Genomic DNA, 19498 nt, shown 5'->3' on the forward strand with positions numbered 1-19498 from the left:
TGTCATGGGAACAATGTGCTGTAGGTACCCCTCAGCCTGGGTACCCCTCCTCACATGCCATGGTGATTCTGGATGGAGGGTGAGCTCAGCCTGGGCTCTCGCCAGGGGCCAGCAGGGTGGGCACCGGGCACCTCGTGGGGACTTGTCCCCCCAGGGATGCTGGCAGTACCCAGGGATGGAGGTCCTCTGCATGCCCATGTACCCCCTGCCAGGGCCCAGAACATCCCTGTGGCCCCCAGGAAAGTGATGGGGCAGGGAGATGGGTGCAGGCACCACGGGAACACTGTGGCACAGCCCCAGCGCCAGCAGCCGCGCTGCCTGCCCACTCCCACGGTGAGCCAGCGCTGCCTGTTCTTCCCTGGCCCACGCACCCTTCCACGGAGCCAGCAGCTCCTTCCCCAGTTACTCTGGGGGATTTTAATCCTGCAGCACCCACTGGTTGCAATGGGATGGGTGCCTGCACCCATCCTGGTACCAGCTGCGTGCTGGGGGGGCAGGAGGCAGGATCTGTCCTCGCTGCCAGAGCCGTCAGAGCCGGTGGCGCAGGGAGAGGCCAGGCTGGCAGCCTGCCGAGCCGAGGTGCGGGCCGGCAGTCCCTGGCCCTGGCTGCACGCCAGCCACCGGCAAGGTGACCCTGCACCAGCACCCAGCACCACTGACCTGCACCGCCCGGAGAGGGGGAATCCGGGTCTCCATCCCTGCGCCAGCCCAGCTCCGTGCTGCTGTCCCTGTCCCCACTGTGTCCCACAGCAACCCCAGCCCCATATTCCTTATCCTTGCTGCACCATGTGGGTCCCTTACTCTGCACCCCCCCATCCCCCTGAACCCCACAGCACCCTGACCCATATCAGGAGATACAGGTCCCCACTGCACACACTCCCCCCTCAGCGTGGGGTGCTGAGACCCTCCTGTCCTTGCTGTCCCCCCCTGTTGCCAGTGCCCCCCGTCCCCACCTGCAGCCCTGCCGCATGTCTGCTGCCATCTGCCTCTCCCTTTTGATTAGTATTAATTTTTAATTATGATTATTGACAGGGCTGCCAGCTCGGCTGCCAGCTGGGACAGCTGCCCAGCATGAGACAGGCTGGGGGCAGCCCTGGTCCTGCTCTGCTTGCTGGGTGGCTCCTGGCAACTGCTGTGGCCACCCAGGGGGTCACCGACTGCCCCCCACCTCCCAGCACCCTCCGCCCCTCAGGCAGAGACTCTGGGGTGCAGGACCCGAGGACAGAAGCCATCATGTCCCCAAAGTGTGGGCTCTGGGTGGGCACTGCCAGCCCCCCGGCCAGGCTGGGCTGCGGGGAGCCCATAAACCCATAGAGATAAGTGGCCCCTGTTACTTTCCCAATCCAGTGGAATCCCACGGCAGCTGCGTGCGAATGGCAATGAACCACGGCAGCCCCTGCCACCAGCCCCCCCACGTACCCTCGGCCTCCTCACATGGCGGGGCGCAGGGCACCCCACAGCCCCCTTGCTGCACCTACCATGGGGTGAGGGGACAGGGACAGTGTGGCCTGGCAGGGGCTCGGCCCCAGAGCCAGGTGGGGGCTATGGGGGGGTCATGCCAGGCAGAGGAGGGGGTCGAGGGGGCAGTCCCTGGTCCTCACCCACTTCATCCTGCCACTGCTGGGGAAGGGGGGGAGGAGAGACCATTAATGGTGCGTTGGACTGGGGGGGGTCTCAGCACCCCACGCACCCCCCACACCTCCCGCCCTTCAGCTCCAGCCCTGCCAGCCCCACGCGTGGCTCCTGCCAGCCTCTCACGCGGGGGGACTGCCGGGGCGGCTCTGCCCCCCCGCAGGCAGAAGGTACCCCGCTGCGGGCAAGGCAGGCTGCCAGCCCCGCCGTGCCGAGCTGGCCACGGCCGGGCGAGCGGCACCATCGCGTGGCGAGGGCCCGGCAGTGCAGGCAGCGCGCGCTGCCCGTGCGGGCCGACCGCGGGCAGGGCAGGCGGCAGCCCCCCTTCCCCCGGCTCCCCCGCCTGCAGGCAGCCCAGATCTGGGCCTGCTGGACACCCCCATACTGCTGTCCCCCCGACAACTGCCTGCCGGATCCTGCTGCCAGCCACGGGGCCAGCGTGGCCTGCAGCACCCTTGCCCTGGTTGCCCTACAGAGGAGGGCAGCAGGGTCCTGTCCCCCTTGTACCTGCGCAGAGAAACAGCCCAGGCCCAGCGCGGGACACAAGGCCCCAGGGACACGGCCGGGCACACTCTGTGCCAGGAACAAGAACCCCCTCCCCGGTGACACGTCTTCCTGGCGCAGGGAACAACACAGGGTGGCAGAGGGCAGGCAGAGCCCTGGCACAGCCACCCCAGGGGAGCCACAGGGCTGGTAGCCCTGGAGAAGGGCAGCCGAGTCCCAGGGACACCGCTCCGTGCGGCGTCCCCGAGCAGGGCAGGGCTCAGGCTGCTCCCCCGGAGCCCGCCGGGCCGCGCCACGGGCAGCCCGGGGTGCCACAGCCGCAGCGCCCGCCTGCAGCACCGGGGCCAGACACGCCTCAGGCAGCTGCCACAGCACAGCCCGTCGGAGTCGTCCTTCTGCAGAACCAGCCCTCTGCAAAACCCAGGTGCAGGCAGGGCAGCACGCAGCGGTGGGTGACAAGTGGCCCTGACTTTGGACTCACGGGGAGGGACAGATGGGCTGGACGTGCTGCACTGGACATGGTGCAACCCTGGGCTGAGCTGGAGCTGCCTGCGTGCTCCTGGAGGGGATGGAGGAGAGCAGCAGCAAGGGCATAAGTGCAGGCAGCACTGTCAGGAGGTGAGCAGGCAGCTCCACCCCAAGAACCTGAATAGGCAGAGTGGAAGGACGAATCCAAAAATCAAAAACACAAATAAAAGATTAAAGGACAAAGCGTGGGCTGGGCTATGCTGAAGTAGGGAGAGGGAAGGACTAAGGGACCCCCTCTGCAGTCAGAAGAGTCAGGAGGAACAGCAGAGGGCACGGGCCATGGAAAAGAAGAGTCAGCAAACTCCTGGGGCTCGTTGGGGCTATGAACCTGCAAGTCTGGCACCAATAAACCCTTAGGAAGCAAAAAAGTTTCATGCGACCTGTGCTGCAGGTGCCTGTGGGAGGGGATATGAGCAAACACAGCCTGAGGTGGGCAGCATGGGGGTGAGGGGATGATGCAGTTCTGCAGCCCCAGCACCGACCCTGCGGGACTAGGCAGCCCTGGACTGGGGAGTTGCTCTCCCCAAGAAGGCAGACCCACATCCCACCGGTGCACAGGGGCTTGGGAGAGATGGGGACCATGTTCCCAAGCTGAGCTGGCCCAGAGGAGCTGGGCGCTGGTACCACCTCCCACGCCCAAGCTCGCAGGGCAGCAAGCTGTGCCTGTGCCTTGGCCAGGGGAGGACAGAGCCCAGTTTCTTCCTGGGGACTATTCTGGAACCCCAGAGCAGAGGGACACTGGTCCCAGGCACTGGGAGAGGCAGGGGGACAGACGCTGTGCCCCAAACCCACAAGGATGCCCCTGGCCCCTCTCACTTAGCGGGCAGGTACAGGAGACAGCAACACATCATCGCCCTCCCAAGCAAGAGCCACCCCAGGGTGCGAGAGTCCTGGCCCAGCCCTGGATACACAGACCACACTCAGCTGCAGACATTCATTGTGGGATGGGACAGGGGGACCCTGCAGGCAGCACCCCGCTCCCCCCACAGTCACACCACAAACTTAGTCTTGCTGAGGGAGCCACTCTTGGTGGCCGTGTCCGCGTGGGCCTGGTACCCAATGGCCACCTTCTGCGAGAGGCCCAGGTGCTCCTTGTAGACACGCCTGGGGGAGGAAAGGGCTGTGTGAACAGCACAGCAGCGCTTCTCCCGCTGGTTCCCTGCCCAGAGATCCCCCTCCCCCAAACCTGGTCCCACACAGACCCTCCCTCCGAAGCCACATTACCCGATGTGGGTGACCCCTTCCCGGTTCTCTGCTTCCCGGGTCCAGATGGCTATCTTGTCCCCCTTGGCACGGATGTTGATGACGGCCCCGCACACCTCATTGCTGTACTCATCAAACATCTCCCCGATGAGGCACAGCAGCTGCCGGGAAGAGAAGGGGGGCCCAGGACAGTCCCCACTGGGACTCCGTGCTGGGGCAGGGGGAAACACCACTGCCAGGACCCTGCAGGCCAGCCCGAGCGGGGCCACACTCACCGTCTCCAGCCAGAAACGGTCCAGCTCGGTGTGCCGCTGCTGCTTGGCCAGGGTGATGAGCCAGCGCCCACCACGCTTGTTCTGGCTGTCCTCCCACATGGGCTCGATGCCATCCTAGGGATGGGCAAGGCGATGGTCAGGGGCACTGAGCACCCGGCCAGACCCAGCTCAGGGTGCTGCGAGCACCCAGCCAGGCTTCCCGTCCTGGGCCAGGGCACCCTGCCAGCCCCACTAGCACCCAGTGTGCCCCTGTAATGGTGGGTGCTGCGAGGGGCTCTGAGGAAGGACTGCAGCAGAGGGGGTGTCTCACCTTGAAGAGGGAGTAGTCACAGCCAGATGTGAGCTTGCTGGCAAGCTGGATGTGGTTGTACAGCCTGCACCACCAGAGACGACACAGAAGCCGGTGAGAAGTGGTGTCTCAGGGACGCCCAGCACCCTCCTCTGGCCCAGACACCCCCACCAGGGAGTCTCCAGAGGGGGCACATTGCCCACCCATGAGACACTCACGCCCAGAAGTCCTCCACAGTGCTGAACTTGGTGACAAGGCGCAAGTTTGCCTGCCACATCTTGCTCTTGTCATTCTTGAAGAACCACAGCGCCCACCTGGGGAAGGCAGGAGAGATGGGGGGGGTCAGCCATGCTGGAACCCCCCTCCAGCCCCAGCACACCCCTCTCAATGCTGGGAGAGGCTGCCCATGGCCAGACCCCCCCCATACCTGTTCTGCAGGGGGTGCTTGCCCAGGCTCTCTGCCAGGAGCAGATCTTGCTGCTGAGCCCTCCGCCGCCGCCGCTCCTCTTGCCTCCTCTGCGAAAGGAGGGACAGTCTGGAGGAGCCCCACAGCCACCCCAGCAGGGAGCCTACAGCCCCCCAGCGACCCCCACACCGTGGCACGGATCCCACAGCCGAGGGGATGGCAGGGCTGCCTGGGCTCTGCTGCTAGGCCCAGCCCCAGGGAGAGCACCTACCTGCTCCCCAGTAGCCATCCTGCCCAACACAGCCCCCCCGCCCCGGGCCGCCCCCGGCTCTTAAGTGCCCACAGGCGGGTGGGATGAGGCAGCCATCCCAGCTGCAGCTGGTGGGGTGGGAGGGCGGTGTGCTGGGGAGGGGGTGCCAGGGGGTGCCTGCCCCTCCTGGGGAGTAGGGAAATGGGGGGATTCCCCCCCTTTCGCAGGGAGCTGAGGGATGAGGCCAAGGGCTCAGGGTGGGATGGGATCAGGATGGGGGGTAGGATGGGATAAGGTGTGGCAGGATCAAGGTGGTGTGGTATGGGGCAGGGCAGGGGGGGGTAGAGTCAGGATGGGGGGTGGGGATGGGATGGGGAGGGTGCGATCAAAGTGGGATGGGATGGGAATAACACGGGATAGGAATGGGATTGGATGGGAAAGTGTAGGATGGGGTGGGGAGGGGATGGGATCAGAACTGGATGGGGTGGTGACGGGGTGAGATGGGAATGGGGTGGGATGAGGCGGGCAGAGGGACATGATGAGGATGGGATGGGGGACGGGAATGGCATAGGGACAGGGTAGAACATGGCAGGAGTGGGAAGGGGACAGGATGGGATCGGGACAGCCTGTAGAGGGGAGGGGATGGGATCGGGAGGAGGTGGGACAGGGCGAGGGCGGGATGGGGATGGGGCGTGATGGGGACCGGGCCAGGACAGCGTGGGGACCGCGTGGGACGGGACCAGGGCGGGTGGGGACGGGGAGAAGGTGCGACGCGATGGGAGCGCCCGGGGGGCGCCAAGCCGTGCGGGGACGGAGCCCGCGGGCCGGGGCGGGGAAGGGCCGGGGGTGCCGCGGCGGGGCGGGGCGGGGGCGGCCGGGCACGGCTCGGCACGGCCGGGCACGGCTCAGCCCGGTCCCCCCCGCGCATCACGGCGCATCGCGGCGCAGCGCATCGCGGCGCGGCCCCGGCACAGCCGCACTGAGCCCGCCCCGCCGCAGCCCGGCCCGGCCCGGCCCGGCCCGCCCGTCCCCGCCGCCAGCGAGCCAGGTCGGGCGGGCGGCGGGGCCGGGGGGGCCGGGCGGGCGGGCGGCGTGGCCGGGGCCGCGGGGATGCGCGGGGCGGGCGGGAGCGCGGCCGGGGGGGGCCGGGGCGGGGTGAAGCCGTGCGGCCTCTCCCCGCAGAGCCGCCATGGAGGTGTTCATGAAGGGCTTGTCCAAGGCCAAGGAGGGGGTGGTCGCCGCCGCCGAGAAGACCAAGCAGGGGGTGGCTGAGGCCGCCGAGAAGACCAAGGAGGGGGTGCTCTATGTCGGTAAGGGCCGGCTCGGCCTGCCTGCTCCCTGCCTGTCCCCCGGCTAATCCCTGCCCGTCCCCTGCATGCCCCCTCTGCCTGCCCTTGCCCGCTCCTGCCTTTGCCCTTGCGTCCTCCAGCCCAGCCCCCTGCTCCCCCTCGACCCGTCCCCGGCCCCGCTCCCCAGCACCCCCCCTCCCCTCCCCCGCCACGACCACCCTGCCGGCGGGGTGCCCGGGGGCAGAGGGCCGGTGCCCGCAGGGGATGTGCAGGCAGGAGGATGGGGCCCCGCGGGCGGTGGCAGGATCGAGGCTGGTCCCCACGCTGAGTGGGTGGGACCCCCGGGGACCGGCCCCCCTGCAGCCCCCGTGGCTCCTCGCCGAGGATGCTCTGGGGCAGGATGGAGGTGGTGACCCCCGTGCTGGGATGTGCCCGGCTCGGAGCAGAGGGACTGGGGACACGTTTGTCCTCCCGGAGAGGCCGTGTCCTGGAGCGCATCCCGCGCCACCGGCTCTGCCAGCATCTCTCCAGCACCCAGCCGGCGGCTGGGGGGTCCCTCCGTGCTGCCCCTCGGGGCCGGGGTCCATTCGGGCCAAGTCCTAGAGGACCTCGCAGGCAGGGAGCAGGCAGCTCCTGGGCAGGCAGTGTGCCCGGCTGTGGTGGTGGGCTGCTCGGGGTGGGGGGAGCTGAGGCTGCCCCTGCCCGCAGCGGGAGGGAGGGCACAGGGCTGGGGCTCCATCCCGCTCCGGGGGGTACCAGCTCTGGGGAGGGCTGAGGCCCCGGAGCTGTTCCTCCGGGTGGTAGTGGGTGCCTGCCCTGGACCCCTACCCCTGTCCAGGGGTGCGTGCCCTGGAACGGGGGTCCAGCAGCTCAAGGAGTGCCTCGAAGCCCCATCCCGCAGGAGCTGCCCAGACCCTGCCTTTGCCCCCATTGCAGACACCCCGCTCCCATCCTGGGGGATGTCCTGGCATCTGCGGGCAGAGTCACGCTGCCTGAAGGGAGCCTGGCAGGGTGGCATGGCCAGTGGCAGCACCCAGCCCTGGGCCACTCGGCTGTGGGGCTTCCTGTGCCATGTTTGCACCAGCTCTGGGTATGGATCTCAGCTCCTGCTCTGCTCGGTGGCCCAGCCGACATTCACCCTGCCCGACCGTGCCCCAGCATGGCACTGGACCCCGGGGTCTCTGTCCTGCCTGGCACACGGCGGTGCCCTGGGGTGTGGGCAGGATGCAGCCCCAGCTCCCAGAGCCCTGCCAGGTTCCTGGGCATGGCACATGGCAGAGCCCAGCCGCTGGCCTCTCTAACCCCAACTCTGTCTCTTTCTACCCCCAGGGAGTAAAACCCAAGGTGTGGTGCAAGGCGTCACCTCAGGTATGGTCTCCTCCAGCTCCTTGCCGCGGTACCCCTCCAGCCCCAAGAGCATGTCTAACGAGATCAGAGGCTAATTGAGGGGCTGATGTCACCCGGCTAAAGCCTCTTATATAACAGGGCCCGCAACGAAGGATTTGCGGCGGCTGCTCACACTCCCTGCCCAGCTGCAGAGCAGTGTCCCGGCCCCCTCCCCTCCCCAGCTCCTGGGCAGGGAGGCAGGGAGGGCCTGATCCTGCCCAGAGCCCCCCCCCCAGCACCCCCCCACCATGTGATGCAGGGCATGGAGCCATGGCTGAGCACCCCTCCCTGGTATGGGGAGGGGGGCACTGATGGGCACCCCTGGCTCTTGCAGTGGCTGAGAAAGCCAAGGAGCAGGCGTCCCAGCTGGGTGAAGCAGCCTTCTCGGGCGCGGGCAACATCGCGGCGGCCACTGGGCTGGTGAAGAAGGAAGAGTTCCCTGCGGACCTGAAGGTGAGACCCCCCCCCAGCCACTGTCACGACCGCAGGGAGCCTGGCACTTCCCCAGGCTTGGCGGGGAGCCCCTCGGCTGCTCTTCAGCCTTGTGGGAGGGACCCCGAGGGTCCCCAACTGCCCCGGGCAGGCTCCAGGGCCCCCCATGTGCCGGCTGCGTGCGTGGATGCTGCGGACGTGTGCGTGCGCGGGCTGCTGCATGGCGGCCGGCGACGCATCGCTCCAGCGGCTGCGAGGTGACCTGACAGCTGCGGGAGTGCAGGGGTGGGGAGGGGCGGCGGGGTTCGCATCTCGCCGCCCCCCGTGAGCCGTCGGCTTCCAGCTTAGCCCAAAAATAGCATCAGCTGAAGAAATGAGGCCACCGCCGCTGCATGGGGGGATCGGCCGCCCCCCCCTTTTTCCTCCTGTCAGCCGCTCTGCCAGCCCTGGGGAGGGGTTACCCAGCACCACCCACCCCTGACAGGGATGCAGGATGCTTCCGCACTCCCCCCCCCCCCCCCCGGCACCCACATGTTGCCAGCACCCATCACCTGCCTGGGGCCCTGGGGCCAGGGCTGGGAGCGGTGCGGGGACACGCACACCCAGACCCTGCTCCCACAGAGCCCCCCTGTCACCTCCCGGCCTGGTGGGCTGGTGTGTGCCTGGGGTCTCCGCTGCTCCCCCCAACTGATGTTCCCCATGTAGAGACCCCCATATGGCGGGTGTGTTGCTGGTCTCTGCCAGGTCGCCCCTTGCCCCTCTTGGGTCTGGCAGGGGCAGGGACAGTGGGATGCTGTGAGAGGGGGCTGTTTGCATGTGACTGACCCCCCTGTTCACCCCCAGCCGGAGGAGGTGGCCCAGGAGGCTGTTGAGGAGCCGCTGGTCGAGCCGCTGCTGGAGCCAGAGGGGGAGAACTACGAGGAGCCCCCGCAGGTGAGGGGACGGGGTGGCAGAGGGGTGCAGGGTGCTGTGGAGGGCACAGGCTGTCAGTGCTCAGCGTGCTGGTGGCCATCGCTGTCCAGAGCAAAGCCCAGAGCCTGCCTGCTCCCAGGTGCCCCACGCACACAGGCCTGCAGCCCCGCGGGCAGGCTGGCCCAGGGCTGGGGGGGACAAGGGCTCTGTGCCCGACCTGAGATCTCTCACCGGCTCTTTCTTTCCACACCCCACAGGAGGAATACCAGGAATACGAGCCAGAGGCATAATGGACCCCTGTCCTCGCCTCTTCCACCAGCAGCACAACGAACCGCCGGTAGCCCCCTGCTCCTCCCCAGCCGGCCCTGGCCGGTGCCCGCATGCCGGGGAGGAGCAGGGGTGTCCCTGCCCTGTTCGCTCACGAGTTCTTCCTCCAGTTCCGTTCCAAGGGACCGTGTCCGTGTCTCTGTACCGTGTCTAGCAGTGAGAAAAACCCGCCATGTCCAAGCCCCCGAGCCCTGGCACGTGCCCGAGCCGTGGGCACTGCCCGCAGGGGTTGGTGTGCGTGTGTGTGTGCGTGTGTCTGTGAAGCCCGGGTTTGTGGCTCTGTATCCCTCCCAGCGCCATAAACCCTGGCTGCGTCCTGGTGTGTCTGTGTCTGTACAAAGCATGTTTACCTGCTCGCGGGCTGCTGTACATTTTGCTTGCACGCGTGTCCCTGTGGTTCTGCTCTGGTCATTGTGGAACTATTTTTTTTTATATATCTCTCTCTATCTATGGGTGGACGGGTCTTTTGCCTTTGTGAACCCTTGGCGCCCAAGCCCGCTCCCCAGCCTGCTGGGTGGTGGCGGTGCCTGCGCCCTCCCCGAGGTCCCGTAGTGCCGACGCTGTGTTGTGACGTGGCATGGATATCCCCCCGCCCTCGTCGCTGGATGTGCAATACGAGGGCAGCTGCCAGTGACACAGCTGCCCCCGTGTCCGTGAATAAAGCCAACTCCTGTCTGTAGCCCCCTGTCTGGTTGTGGGTTCCCTGGGGAGAGGGGTGGCCTGCGCTTTGGTGGCAGGGAGAGTTTTGGGAAGAGGAATGAGGGGCTGGGGCAGACTTGCTGAGTCTAGTCTGGGGGAGTGGGCAGGACTGGGTCTTTGTGAGGACAAAATGCCTTCCTGTCTGCTCGCTGCTGTGTCAGCAGAAGGTCACCGTGCCCTGGGCCTCCAGCCACGCTCTGGCTGAGGCCTGGGGTGCAGGCCATGTCCCTGTGCCACCAGCCTGTGTGCTGGCTGCAGTGCTTTGCATCCACAGGTGAATGCAGGGGCCCTTTGGGGCTGAGGACAAGGCTAGATACAGTCTGGGCTTGAGGTTCCCTCCCTGCAGACACTGGCTGTGCTAGCAGAGGGGGTTCAGGTGGTGGTCACAGGCTCGCCCCAGCTCTCCCTGCAGCAGGACCGTGCTGCTGTTTGTAAGGTACCTCCTAGGGATGCGCCCCAACCTTGTGCAGAGCAATGGGGAGCTTCTGCTCTGCCATCCCCACCTTCCTGCGTGACCCTGCTCCCCTCAGGGGTCTAGGGACATGGCTGGCACCCGTGGCTTGCTCAGCTGCAGCGTGACCACCGCAAGGGCAGCTGGCTGCCATGCACCATGGAGCGATGCCTGCCACAGCAGGGGGTCCTGTGCCCACCCCAGAGTGCTGTCCTTGGGCCTTCAGCCCCCTCAGGGCAGGGCCACCAACACAGCCCAAGTCCCCAGCCAGCCTCCAGCCCCTTGGCTGCAGTATGGGCCAGGGTGAGAGTCTGGGATGAGTTTCCCTGCCATGAATATCAGATTAAATCCCCCACTCGTGCTGGCTCGTCAGCTTTGCCGGCAAAGACCGAAGCTGCAGCAGTCAGCACGGACACACAACAGGTTTGCTGATGCCTGCAAATCCCCACCCTGGCTCTGCTCCCCATGTCTGCGCCAGTTGCAGCAGTACTTGCAGCGCCCACTGTGTGTTATTAAATGGACCAAGACGGCTGTTTCTGGGGCTGGCTGTGCTGTGGGCTGCCCCCTCCCCTAGAGTTAATTGTATATTTTGCTTCCTTTATCCAATTCTGCCAGCTGTGGGCAAGCAGACCCAAAACAGCATCAACACAGCTTCCTCCAGTGTCTGGAAGGCTGTAAAGGGGCTGGGGCAGAGGGGGTGTGGGGGAAGACAGCCCCCCCCTGCCCAGGAGAGCTGAGAGCCAGGCAGCAGAGAGAGACAATGTGCTCAAACCAACCATTTATAGAGACAGGGGTGTCCCCTCTGCACCGCACGCAGTGTCCCTGCACAGCAGGACTATGACCCTCACCGTGTGGCTGGCAGCGAGGCCCGGGGCAGCCCTGCCGATGCTGGGTCAGTAGGTGAAGCCAGCCTCATTGTACATGGTGAACACCTCCAGAGCGCACAGGTAGGCAGTGGTTCTCTGGTCCAGGCCCAGGTTGTACCTTGCAGCCACAGTCATGATTTGCTAGAAAGAGAGGAGAGCTGTGAGGGTGGTGTGTGCTGGGAGGGTCTGGGGGAAAGGGGGGGACAGAGGGTTCAGTGAGGAGTGTGCAGGCAGCACCACGCAGGTGAGCACCAGGCCAGACCCCAGGAGCACCCAAGGGGGTAGATGTCACCCCCGTGTCAAATGACCAAGGGAGCGGCTCTGTAAGACCTGGAGCCACCTACGAGCAGGTCTGGAGCTGCATCTCCCGCTGCTGCCCCACGGCGCTCCCCTGGGGATAGGCCCTGCACCCACGGGTGGGCTTCAGGTGCCCACTGCTGAGCACGGCATGCAGCCGCCTCCCTGAGGGGTGCCACGAGAAACCCCCCCCAGCACTGCACCCCCGGCTCATCTCAGAAACCCTGGAAATGGGGCACAGGGGTTTGCGTGAATGGAGAGAGGGTGGCAGGGACCCAGCAGCAGCAAGGGACCCTGCTGAGCATGAGGCTTTGCCCAAAGTGTGGGTACAGCCACCACTGGGCCTCGTGCTGCCCTGCCAGGAGTGGTGATGGGGTGCTGTGTGTGGGCACCCCTCAAATACAGCCCAGAGCCTCTGCAGCGAGGCAATGGGCCCACAAGCAGGGATGGGCAAGGCAAAGAGCCCTTGGAGGTACCTTGGCTGACTGCTCCATGGTATAGGCCAGTCCCGAATACACAATGTCCTTCTCTGAGGCACCCTGAGGGGGACAACAAGTGAATCCTTTGTGGGAGAAGCTAGAGGTTGGCCCCTCAAACCCATTTATCAAGCCCCTCTGCTCAGCTCAGGACCACTGCTGGTGCAGCAGGTTCCAGCACACAGCACTACACACAGCATCTCCACCCCATCCCCTCCATCAGTGGGATGAGTGCATGGGGGGTTCTGTGTGTGCCAAAGCTCAGCTTTCAGCACTGAGACAGCAGACAGGAGTGTCTGGGAACGTGAAACAGGTCAGCCAGGACAACCCTCCATGGTTGTAGGCACTTACAGTCACATGGGCCTGGAACTGTGGGGATGGGATGATGGGGATCTCCCCTCTGGACTTGCCAAGCCACTGCTCCAGGCTGTGCTGAACTGACTGCAGGAGGTGGTAGCTGGAGTCCCACTCATACTTGAAGCTGAGGCGGCCGTAGCTAACATGGTTCAGGTTCTTCAGCCACTCGAAGAAGGATACAGTCACACCACCTGCATTCACATACACGTCCTGCCAAGGGCAGTACACGCTTCAGTTTTGCTGCTTAGGGTGACCCCGAGACACATGACTGATCCGGGGATCTCCCCTCCTCTGCCTTGGGTCCCTCCCCATACCCCTGGGTGCTGCCCTCAGGGACAGGCCTGAGGTTACTTGGATGGCCAAATCCTAGAGCCACAGTGGCTCTGCACTGCCTCTGAGCAGACACCCGCTGCTCTGACACCCCGTCTGATGTGGCACAGTTTGCTGTTGGCCACCAGTGGCTGCAGGACATCCCGGTGCTGGCCAGGAGCCCCATGGTCTACCATTGCTGCAGCCAAAAACCAGAAGGGTTTAGAAGGGAAACCAGCATCTGAGAAGTGCTCAGGAGCTGGGGGCAAGGCAGGGAACAGGCTGACTGAGACAACACCATCAGTGCTGCCTGGTCCCAGAGCCTGGCTGGATCCACATCGAAGCAGCTGACAACATATGGACATACCAGGATGACCAGGATGTTTCTTTGCAGGAATATCTCGTGTGCTGCTGGTGTAGTGGGGCCGTTGGCAGCTTCTGCAATGATCTGAGAGCACGAGCAGAGCAGAGGTGACATAGGTGGAAGAAATAAAATAATAAATCAGTTCCAGGCTGCTTTTCCTAGTGCTGGGATCCCCCCACCAGGTCATTTCTGGTGGCAGGGGTCTGGGCACTCGCTTCCCCACTGGAGCTGTTCAGGATGAGCAAAAGCTCAGACCTCGTGTTTCACTCAGAATGAATAAGGGCTCAGCCTGCAAAAGACCTTGGCCATGGCGGAGTTCCAGGCCCCAGCCCGCCCTGTCCTTTGGTCCCTGGAGCTCACAGTGAAGGGAGGAAGCTGGTATTTGTAGCAGTCCTCTGTTTCGCTCACTCTTATCTGCTGCCTATAATTTTCAGTGTCAACACTGTGACACCCAGTACCTTCAGCTGTAAGATCTCCTCTGCCCTGGGAGGAGGATCTGATACAGCAATGAAGACTGAGGATGCCAGAAGAGCCAGCAAAGGTCACTCCAGTGATCCTTGCTCCTTGCCTGCAAAGGGAAGGGCTTGGGCTTTTCTCCTCTGCTAAATTATGTGATCTGCCACCCGTGCCTCACGCCCTGTCCCTCTGTCCCAGTGGTCAAGTTATCAGTGCAGTGATGGGACACATCCCTGAGGTGCTGAGTGCCAAAAATGGAGGTTTGGCTGGGCTGCCGTCACTCGTGTACTGATGCAGGGCCTGTTTAGAGTGTGTAGCACGAGTACTCTGTACCTTTGCTTGCACCCAGGGTGCATTCTGCCCCGTGAGCTTCTTCTCAATAGCGGCAGGGATGAGGATGTCACAGGGCACCTCCAGGATGTTGCCATCATAGAACTCTGCTTTTGGAAAGCCAGCTATGGTGCCGTGACCCTGGAATGAGCAGGAGAGTCATGCTGGGCCCAGCCTGGCAGTGGTGAGCACTGCCCTCAAAGCTGGGCTCTTCAGGAGATGAGGGGCAGCCCCCTTTTCTGTGGGTGTGCCAGAGACAGGCACTGACCACCCGCCCCTAAGAACAGGGGCTGGGTTGACTGGGCTTGACTCACCTGCTCGTAATCTTCTAGCTCCTTGGGGTCGATGCCTCTGGGATTGTAAATGGTTCCATCTGTCTCCCCAACACAGATGCAGTGGGCTCTGTACTCATGCAGGTACTTCATGGTGTGCAGCCCCACTTTGCCAAAGCCCTACAGCAACACAGAGCAGAGATGGTCTGGGGAGAGGGAAACTGTGGGGACAAACACTGCAAACAGACCTGCTGCTCTGGTAATGGCCCTCTCTCAGGAGCCTGAGCTGAGAAGCACAACCAGGAACCCCTGATCTAGCTAGCAGTTCTTGGGTTTGGCTGGATGGAGACTAGGACCTGGCAGGACAGAGATCTTCCTGGGTAGTTAGAGGTTTGTGAAAAGCAGAACCCATGGGATAAGGACTTCCAGCTCAGCTTGTCTTTATCACCTCCAAAGCTCTTGGACGTGATATTCCAAGCACAGCATGTCGTTCAGTTTCTAAGAGCTGATCTTAGAAAACAAATCCAGTGAGAAACCCAGTCCCTTGGTGGACAGCACACAGCATCTAGGCACATCCGAGCAATACAGCATCTAGGCACATCCGAGCAATCCTCCTGCACCTCATGCTGAGGGGCTGCAATCGGCTGCCACGGCACTGGCACAGGGCAGGGCCATGGGGGTAGCTCAGCTCTCCTTACGGGAACGGATGATTTTGCACCGTGTGCCCCAAAGCAAGTGCCAGCTTGGTAAAGCTCCTAAAAGCAACAGTGGTTCCTGAGACTGCAAAAACAGCTCCCAAACACAGCACAATTACACACACGGTAGCCAAGGACGTCAGCCTTCTCCTTCTCTGCCGTATCAGTGAAGCAGAAGGATGTGTGGAAAGGAAAGGATGAGCAAAGGCAGGGCCGTTCCCGAGGGCACTGCGGGCAGCAGCTCCGGGTGCAGCCTCGGTTCGAAGCCTCTTCCCCGCGGCAGGGAGCTGCGGCAGGGAGCAGCGCTCGGAGGAAAGCAGAGAGTGCTGGCCGCAGGCAAGACTTCAGCTGCGTGGTTTCCAGTTTATTTCTCCCTTGCAGAGAGCCGTGGCCTCAGCAGGAAACGGGCAGCTGCAGGCAGAGTGGGCAGTGGATCGGGGCAGCAGTGCCTGGCCGGGAGCAGGAGCTCCTGGAGCTACAGCAGGGGGAAGCACCTCACCGCAGCAGTGAGCAGGCCCTGGGCTGCGGGGAAGGGATGCTCCTTCCTGGGAGGAGAGGGGAAAGGCAGGGCTGGCACCCTCAGGGTCCCACCGAGCTCCCAGGCTGCTGAGCAAGGCAAGGCCAGTGTGGGCCAGACCCACAGAGCACCCAGAAGAGACCGAGGCTCCACCCACAAGCAGGACTTTTGCCATAGGTAACATCACGGCTTGCCACGAGTGGTTTGGAGGCGATAGAAATGCAGCATTGCTGCTGGGGTTGCCTCTTTCCATCTAGTCTGGCAGAGTTCCCTGTGTCCTGCCACCTTGTCACTCTGCCCACTGCACAGGTGAGGGTCAGCCGCAGCTTCCATTGTATGAGTGTTTTCAGACAGGATGGCTACAGAGAAACCTTGGGAATGCCTGTGCCGGCTGAGCAGTGCAGCACCCCTGGACTGCTGGTTTGAGTTTCTAAGAGATCAGCTCTTAGGAACAGATTCGTGCACTGCAGGTCTGAAAGACTGCTCAAAAGAGTGCCAGCTGTCACAGGGTGAGGAGAGATTTGGGAAATCATGTCCAGGCAGCACTGCAGGAGGTGACACTGAAAGCTGTTCTGGAGAGGAGGGGCAGAAAGGTCCTGAGGAAGTGTCCTTTTCAAAGCTCTGGCGGGGCTGAGTGCTCACCTGCAGCACAGAGGTCTTGCTGGGCAGGCCGGGGCTCAGGCCAGTGCAGTCCATGTACTCTGTGTTGGTGATGTAGCTCTCGATGCCATGCAGGACCCCTCGCCCTGTGGCGGAGTGTCGCCCTGGATGCCTCCCTGACTGATGGGCTTTCCTGTCACACACACCTGGGTGTTGATGTCCTGCAAGGCCAGGGTGGGGAGAGAGAAGGTTAAGGTCTCACCTGGAGCAAGTCTTCTAGAGAGGACTTTCCCCAAGCCTCAGATTCCCTCACACTCTCCTAAGCCTCTGGGGCTCAAACCCTCGTAGTGCCCAAGGCATCCCTGGCTCCAAACCAGCACTGCTGGAGCTTACGCGGTACCCCAGTGTGTGGGTGTAGGTGTCAGCTATCCAGGACATCTCCCGCTCTCCAGTATTGACATCAGGGGCCAGCACATCAATCCCAGATCCTACAGAGTTAGAAAAATCTGTCAAATCCTGTCTTTGCAATTTGATTGCTCTGCTCCAACCAATGGCATGTGTACAGCCAGATGATTTCTGCAAGCTGGTCATGCTCTTGGGCACACCAAGGAGTCCCCTGACCAAAGCATGATGCTGCCCATGACCCAGGGTCTCCTCAGTTTCTCTCAGGCATGAATAACTTCGGCTTTCACAGGGTCTTTGATGTGTTCCTTCTCAGTACTTCCAAGTAAAGAAATAATGTAAAGGTCTTTGCCTGGTGACCAGCACCCACTGAGCTCTCTGTCACACACTGAGGCAGGAGAAACCTTCACTCCTCCCTCCCTGTGATTGCGCAGGCTGGCAGGAATGAGGGTAACATCCAGGTGAGACCCTGCCCAGCAGTAACTGGGAGACACCCTGGGCCAGACCCACAGTGCTTGGCGCTGGAGGAGGCTCCTTCTGCTCCAAATCCACAGCACAGACAGAGCAAAATTGTGATCGGATAGCAGAGTACCAGGGCAGAGAGTGCTGCTGACAGGCATTGAGGGAGTGGCAGCCTCTGTGCCTGCCCAACCAGGCAGCCACTGCCTGTTCCCCTGCCTGCAAGCCACACACTGCTTACAGAACTGGGACAAAACAACTCTCACCTATTAAATCCCTTCCTGGCCATTTCTACGGGAAAATGCCTCGTTATTTTCTCCAGTTCCTGTTCCTGTACAAGAACATCAAAACACAGTTGTTACTACAGGCCTCAAGAAAAATCACAGAGCCATGGTATAGCATCTGGCAGCTGCCCTGCTCTGCCTGTACAGGGCACACCCTGACATCTCCAGGGAGTTAATTCACAGCAGCTGGGGACCCTGGATTGAAAAAAATAGATGTATGAACTCTTGGTGCCTTTGCTCACTGCTCTTCCAACCCCTCGCTGATTTGTACCTTCCCCCAGCACAGCAGGCAGCAGCAGGAGCATCCCTACTCCAGACTCCTTCAGCATGTCTCTGGCCAGATGCGCTGACCCATAAACCAGAGCTCCCCACCCCTCTTCCCACCCAAAGCTGCTTTTCACAGTTGCTGGGTGAGTGTTACTCACCACAAACATCTCCCCCCGCTTGTCAGAGTGCACTGCTGTGATACACACAGAGGGAGGGCTGTGCAAATGGAGCGTGAGTTATGGTCTGTCGGCGGAGGGAGGAGAGGAGTGAATTCACCGAGTATTTACTTGGATCAATCCTCACACCTGCCATGGCACCACCAAAAGGCACATCTGGAAAAAAACGGGTAAGGCAGACAGATGTTCTCTGCCAGCTCATCTGCTCCCCGGGGGAGGAGGTGACTATGGCAATCGTGACCTTGTTGGCGAATCCAGGCAAGGAGCCAGCACTTCCCGACCCCGCACATGGCTCCCCTCTAATGCCACGTGGCCTCTGCGGAGCAGAGCCAAAGGCAGGACAGGATATGGGCCCTGAGCCTGCCACAAACACCACCAGCCAGAGCTGAATCCATGACAACCCAAGCACAGAGACTGCATCTGAGAAGCACGATGCTTGATGCTCCCTGATTAACACAAACATCCCAGACTGCCAGTGGCGTATTCTGCAGCCCCAGCAAGCCTTGCCCTTGCACATCCGTGCCCAGAGGAACATCCTGCACTTCTGGAGCACTTCTGATTTTCAAAGCACCTCACAAGCTTTTCTGACTCACTGTATCACAGCCCCATCCCATGCCCAAGTCACCACATGCTTTACATTCCTCTTGTACTTACCCACTACGGCACATTTGTATGTCATTAATGCAGCCAGGGCTTTTACTTCATCGGCACCCATTGAGCTGCTGAAACGAACCCCTGGGAAAGGAGGAGAAGTGAAGAGTCCCTGCCTTTTTACCACAAATGGCACGGAGACACTGTAGGAAAGGTTTTGACTCTTCTGAAACAGCAGCATCTAGTCACAATAGGTGATCAGCAATGCTTCAGCTAGACTTGTTCTTCCAGATCACCACAGAATGAAAAACAGCTTCCTACCTGCCAGCCATCCCACAGCCTTTGCTGTGGTGAGCGCCTCAAACAGTGCAGCTGCAGCATGGCAAAAGCCTCAGGCTCAGGGCGAAGGGACAGGAGGCTGGGACCCAGCAGGCTCAGAACAACTGTTGTTGCTTTGAGGTATATTGAGGGCAGCAAGTGTATGGTATTTAGGATGAGGAGTCAAACGCACACAAGGTTGGCTGCCAGCCACGCAGCTCTTGTGCTCCGGTGCGAGCTGGAGCAGCTGGGCTGCAGCTGAGGTTGGCAGAGCTGCCTCCCCCAGGTGCCTCCCGTCCTTCTGTGGGATGCATTCAAGGACAGCGTCCTCCTGGGCACCTCTGTACACATCCTGACCACCACTGTGCTAATGCAGATGCCTCCCACTCAGCCTCCCCGCTCCCCGAGCCAGGCGGGGCAAGCCCAGCCAAGTCCCATGCCGCAGGGCCGGGATGCAGAAGCGTGCAGCGGGGCTGTGGCTCCCTGCCTCACCCCCTTTGCAGGGCAGGCGGTGCTGGCTGTGCTGGGCCCGCCAGCCCCGCTCCACCTCCCAGGCACCGCTGTCCCTGAGCAGGGGGAAGGCCACCTCCAGGACGTGGCTGCAGCGCCGGATGGTCTCCAGGATCACGCGCAGCCAGGGCAGCTCGCCCTGCTGGGCCGCTCCCGCCTCTATCCTGGCGGCTGCGCGCCTGTAGAAGGCCTCCACCATGGCGGGCTGCACCCCGCCAGGCCGGCCGTGCCCCGGCACCACCCCAGCGCCACCATGGGGCTCCCCCAGCCCAGCCACCTCCCTGCTACCCCCAACATGGCTGCCCCCACCCCACCACCCGGGCAGAGGGCAATAAGGGGTGCCCTGGGTGGCTGAGGGCACGCCCTTCA

At 62.8% G+C, this 19498-nt stretch overlaps 3 protein-coding genes across 4 annotated transcripts; 1 reads left to right on the plus strand and 2 right to left on the minus strand.

Annotated features, from left to right (window-relative positions):
* Positions 1-3617: 3617 nt before the first annotated feature.
* On the minus strand, positions 3618-5238 carry EIF4E1B (eukaryotic translation initiation factor 4E family member 1B). Of its 2 annotated transcripts, XM_074916012.1 has the most exons (7): positions 5109-5238; positions 4859-4947; positions 4650-4745; positions 4453-4516; positions 4143-4256; positions 3889-4028; positions 3618-3768 (listed from the first exon to the last, which is right to left on the minus strand). In XM_074916012.1, the coding sequence occupies exons 1-7, from the start codon at positions 5124-5126 to the stop codon at positions 3654-3656; spliced, it is 636 nt and encodes a 211-aa protein (XP_074772113.1). In that variant the 5' UTR covers positions 5127-5238; the 3' UTR covers positions 3618-3653. The 2 variants fall into 2 exon arrangements, with proteins under 2 accessions (XP_074772113.1, XP_074772112.1); XM_074916011.1 differs by having other exon boundaries at positions 3889-4256.
* Positions 5239-6007: 769 nt separating this feature from the next.
* SNCB (synuclein beta) lies at positions 6008-10112 on the plus strand. Its single transcript, XM_074915851.1, has 6 exons — positions 6008-6135; positions 6270-6397; positions 7706-7744; positions 8097-8215; positions 9038-9127; positions 9364-10112. Exons 2-6 carry the CDS (start codon positions 6277-6279, stop codon positions 9394-9396), a joined length of 402 nt encoding a protein of 133 aa, XP_074771952.1. The 5' UTR covers positions 6008-6135; positions 6270-6276; the 3' UTR covers positions 9397-10112.
* A 1364-nt stretch (positions 10113-11476) lies between these two features.
* On the minus strand, positions 11477-19328 carry LOC141964873 (glutamate dehydrogenase 1, mitochondrial-like). Its single transcript, XM_074915723.1, is given in 13 exon segments — positions 11477-11590; positions 12223-12285; positions 12574-12789; positions 13256-13336; positions 14042-14179; positions 14353-14490; positions 16165-16289; positions 16292-16343; positions 16516-16613; positions 17254-17314; positions 17811-17866; positions 18365-18445; positions 19112-19328. Coding segments are annotated over 13 exon segments (1440 nt in total).
* Positions 19329-19498: the final 170 nt, after the last annotated feature.

Source organism: Athene noctua, chromosome 12 (assembly GCF_965140245.1).
Source record: "Athene noctua chromosome 12, bAthNoc1.hap1.1, whole genome shotgun sequence".
Taxonomy (NCBI): Eukaryota; Metazoa; Chordata; class Aves; order Strigiformes; family Strigidae; genus Athene; species Athene noctua.

Excerpts from the sequence above, each read along its gene's own strand:
- EIF4E1B (XM_074916011.1), bottom strand. Across the intron at positions 4,517-4,649 it reads ACTGTGGAGGACTTCTGGGC|GCTGTACAACCACATCCAGC; the intron begins GTGAGTGTCTCA and ends CTGGTGGTGCAG. Across the intron at positions 3,769-3,888 it reads GAAGGGGTCACCCACATCGG|GCGTGTCTACAAGGAGCACC; the intron begins GTAATGTGGCTT and ends TTCCTCCCCCAG.
- SNCB (XM_074915851.1), top strand. The coding sequence starts at position 6,277 with ATGGAGGTGTTCATGAAGGGCTTGTCCAAGGCCAAGGAGGGGGTGGTC. Across the intron at positions 8,216-9,037 it reads AGTTCCCTGCGGACCTGAAG|CCGGAGGAGGTGGCCCAGGA; the intron begins GTGAGACCCCCC and ends GTTCACCCCCAG. Across the intron at positions 9,128-9,363 it reads ACTACGAGGAGCCCCCGCAG|GAGGAATACCAGGAATACGA; the intron begins GTGAGGGGACGG and ends CACACCCCACAG.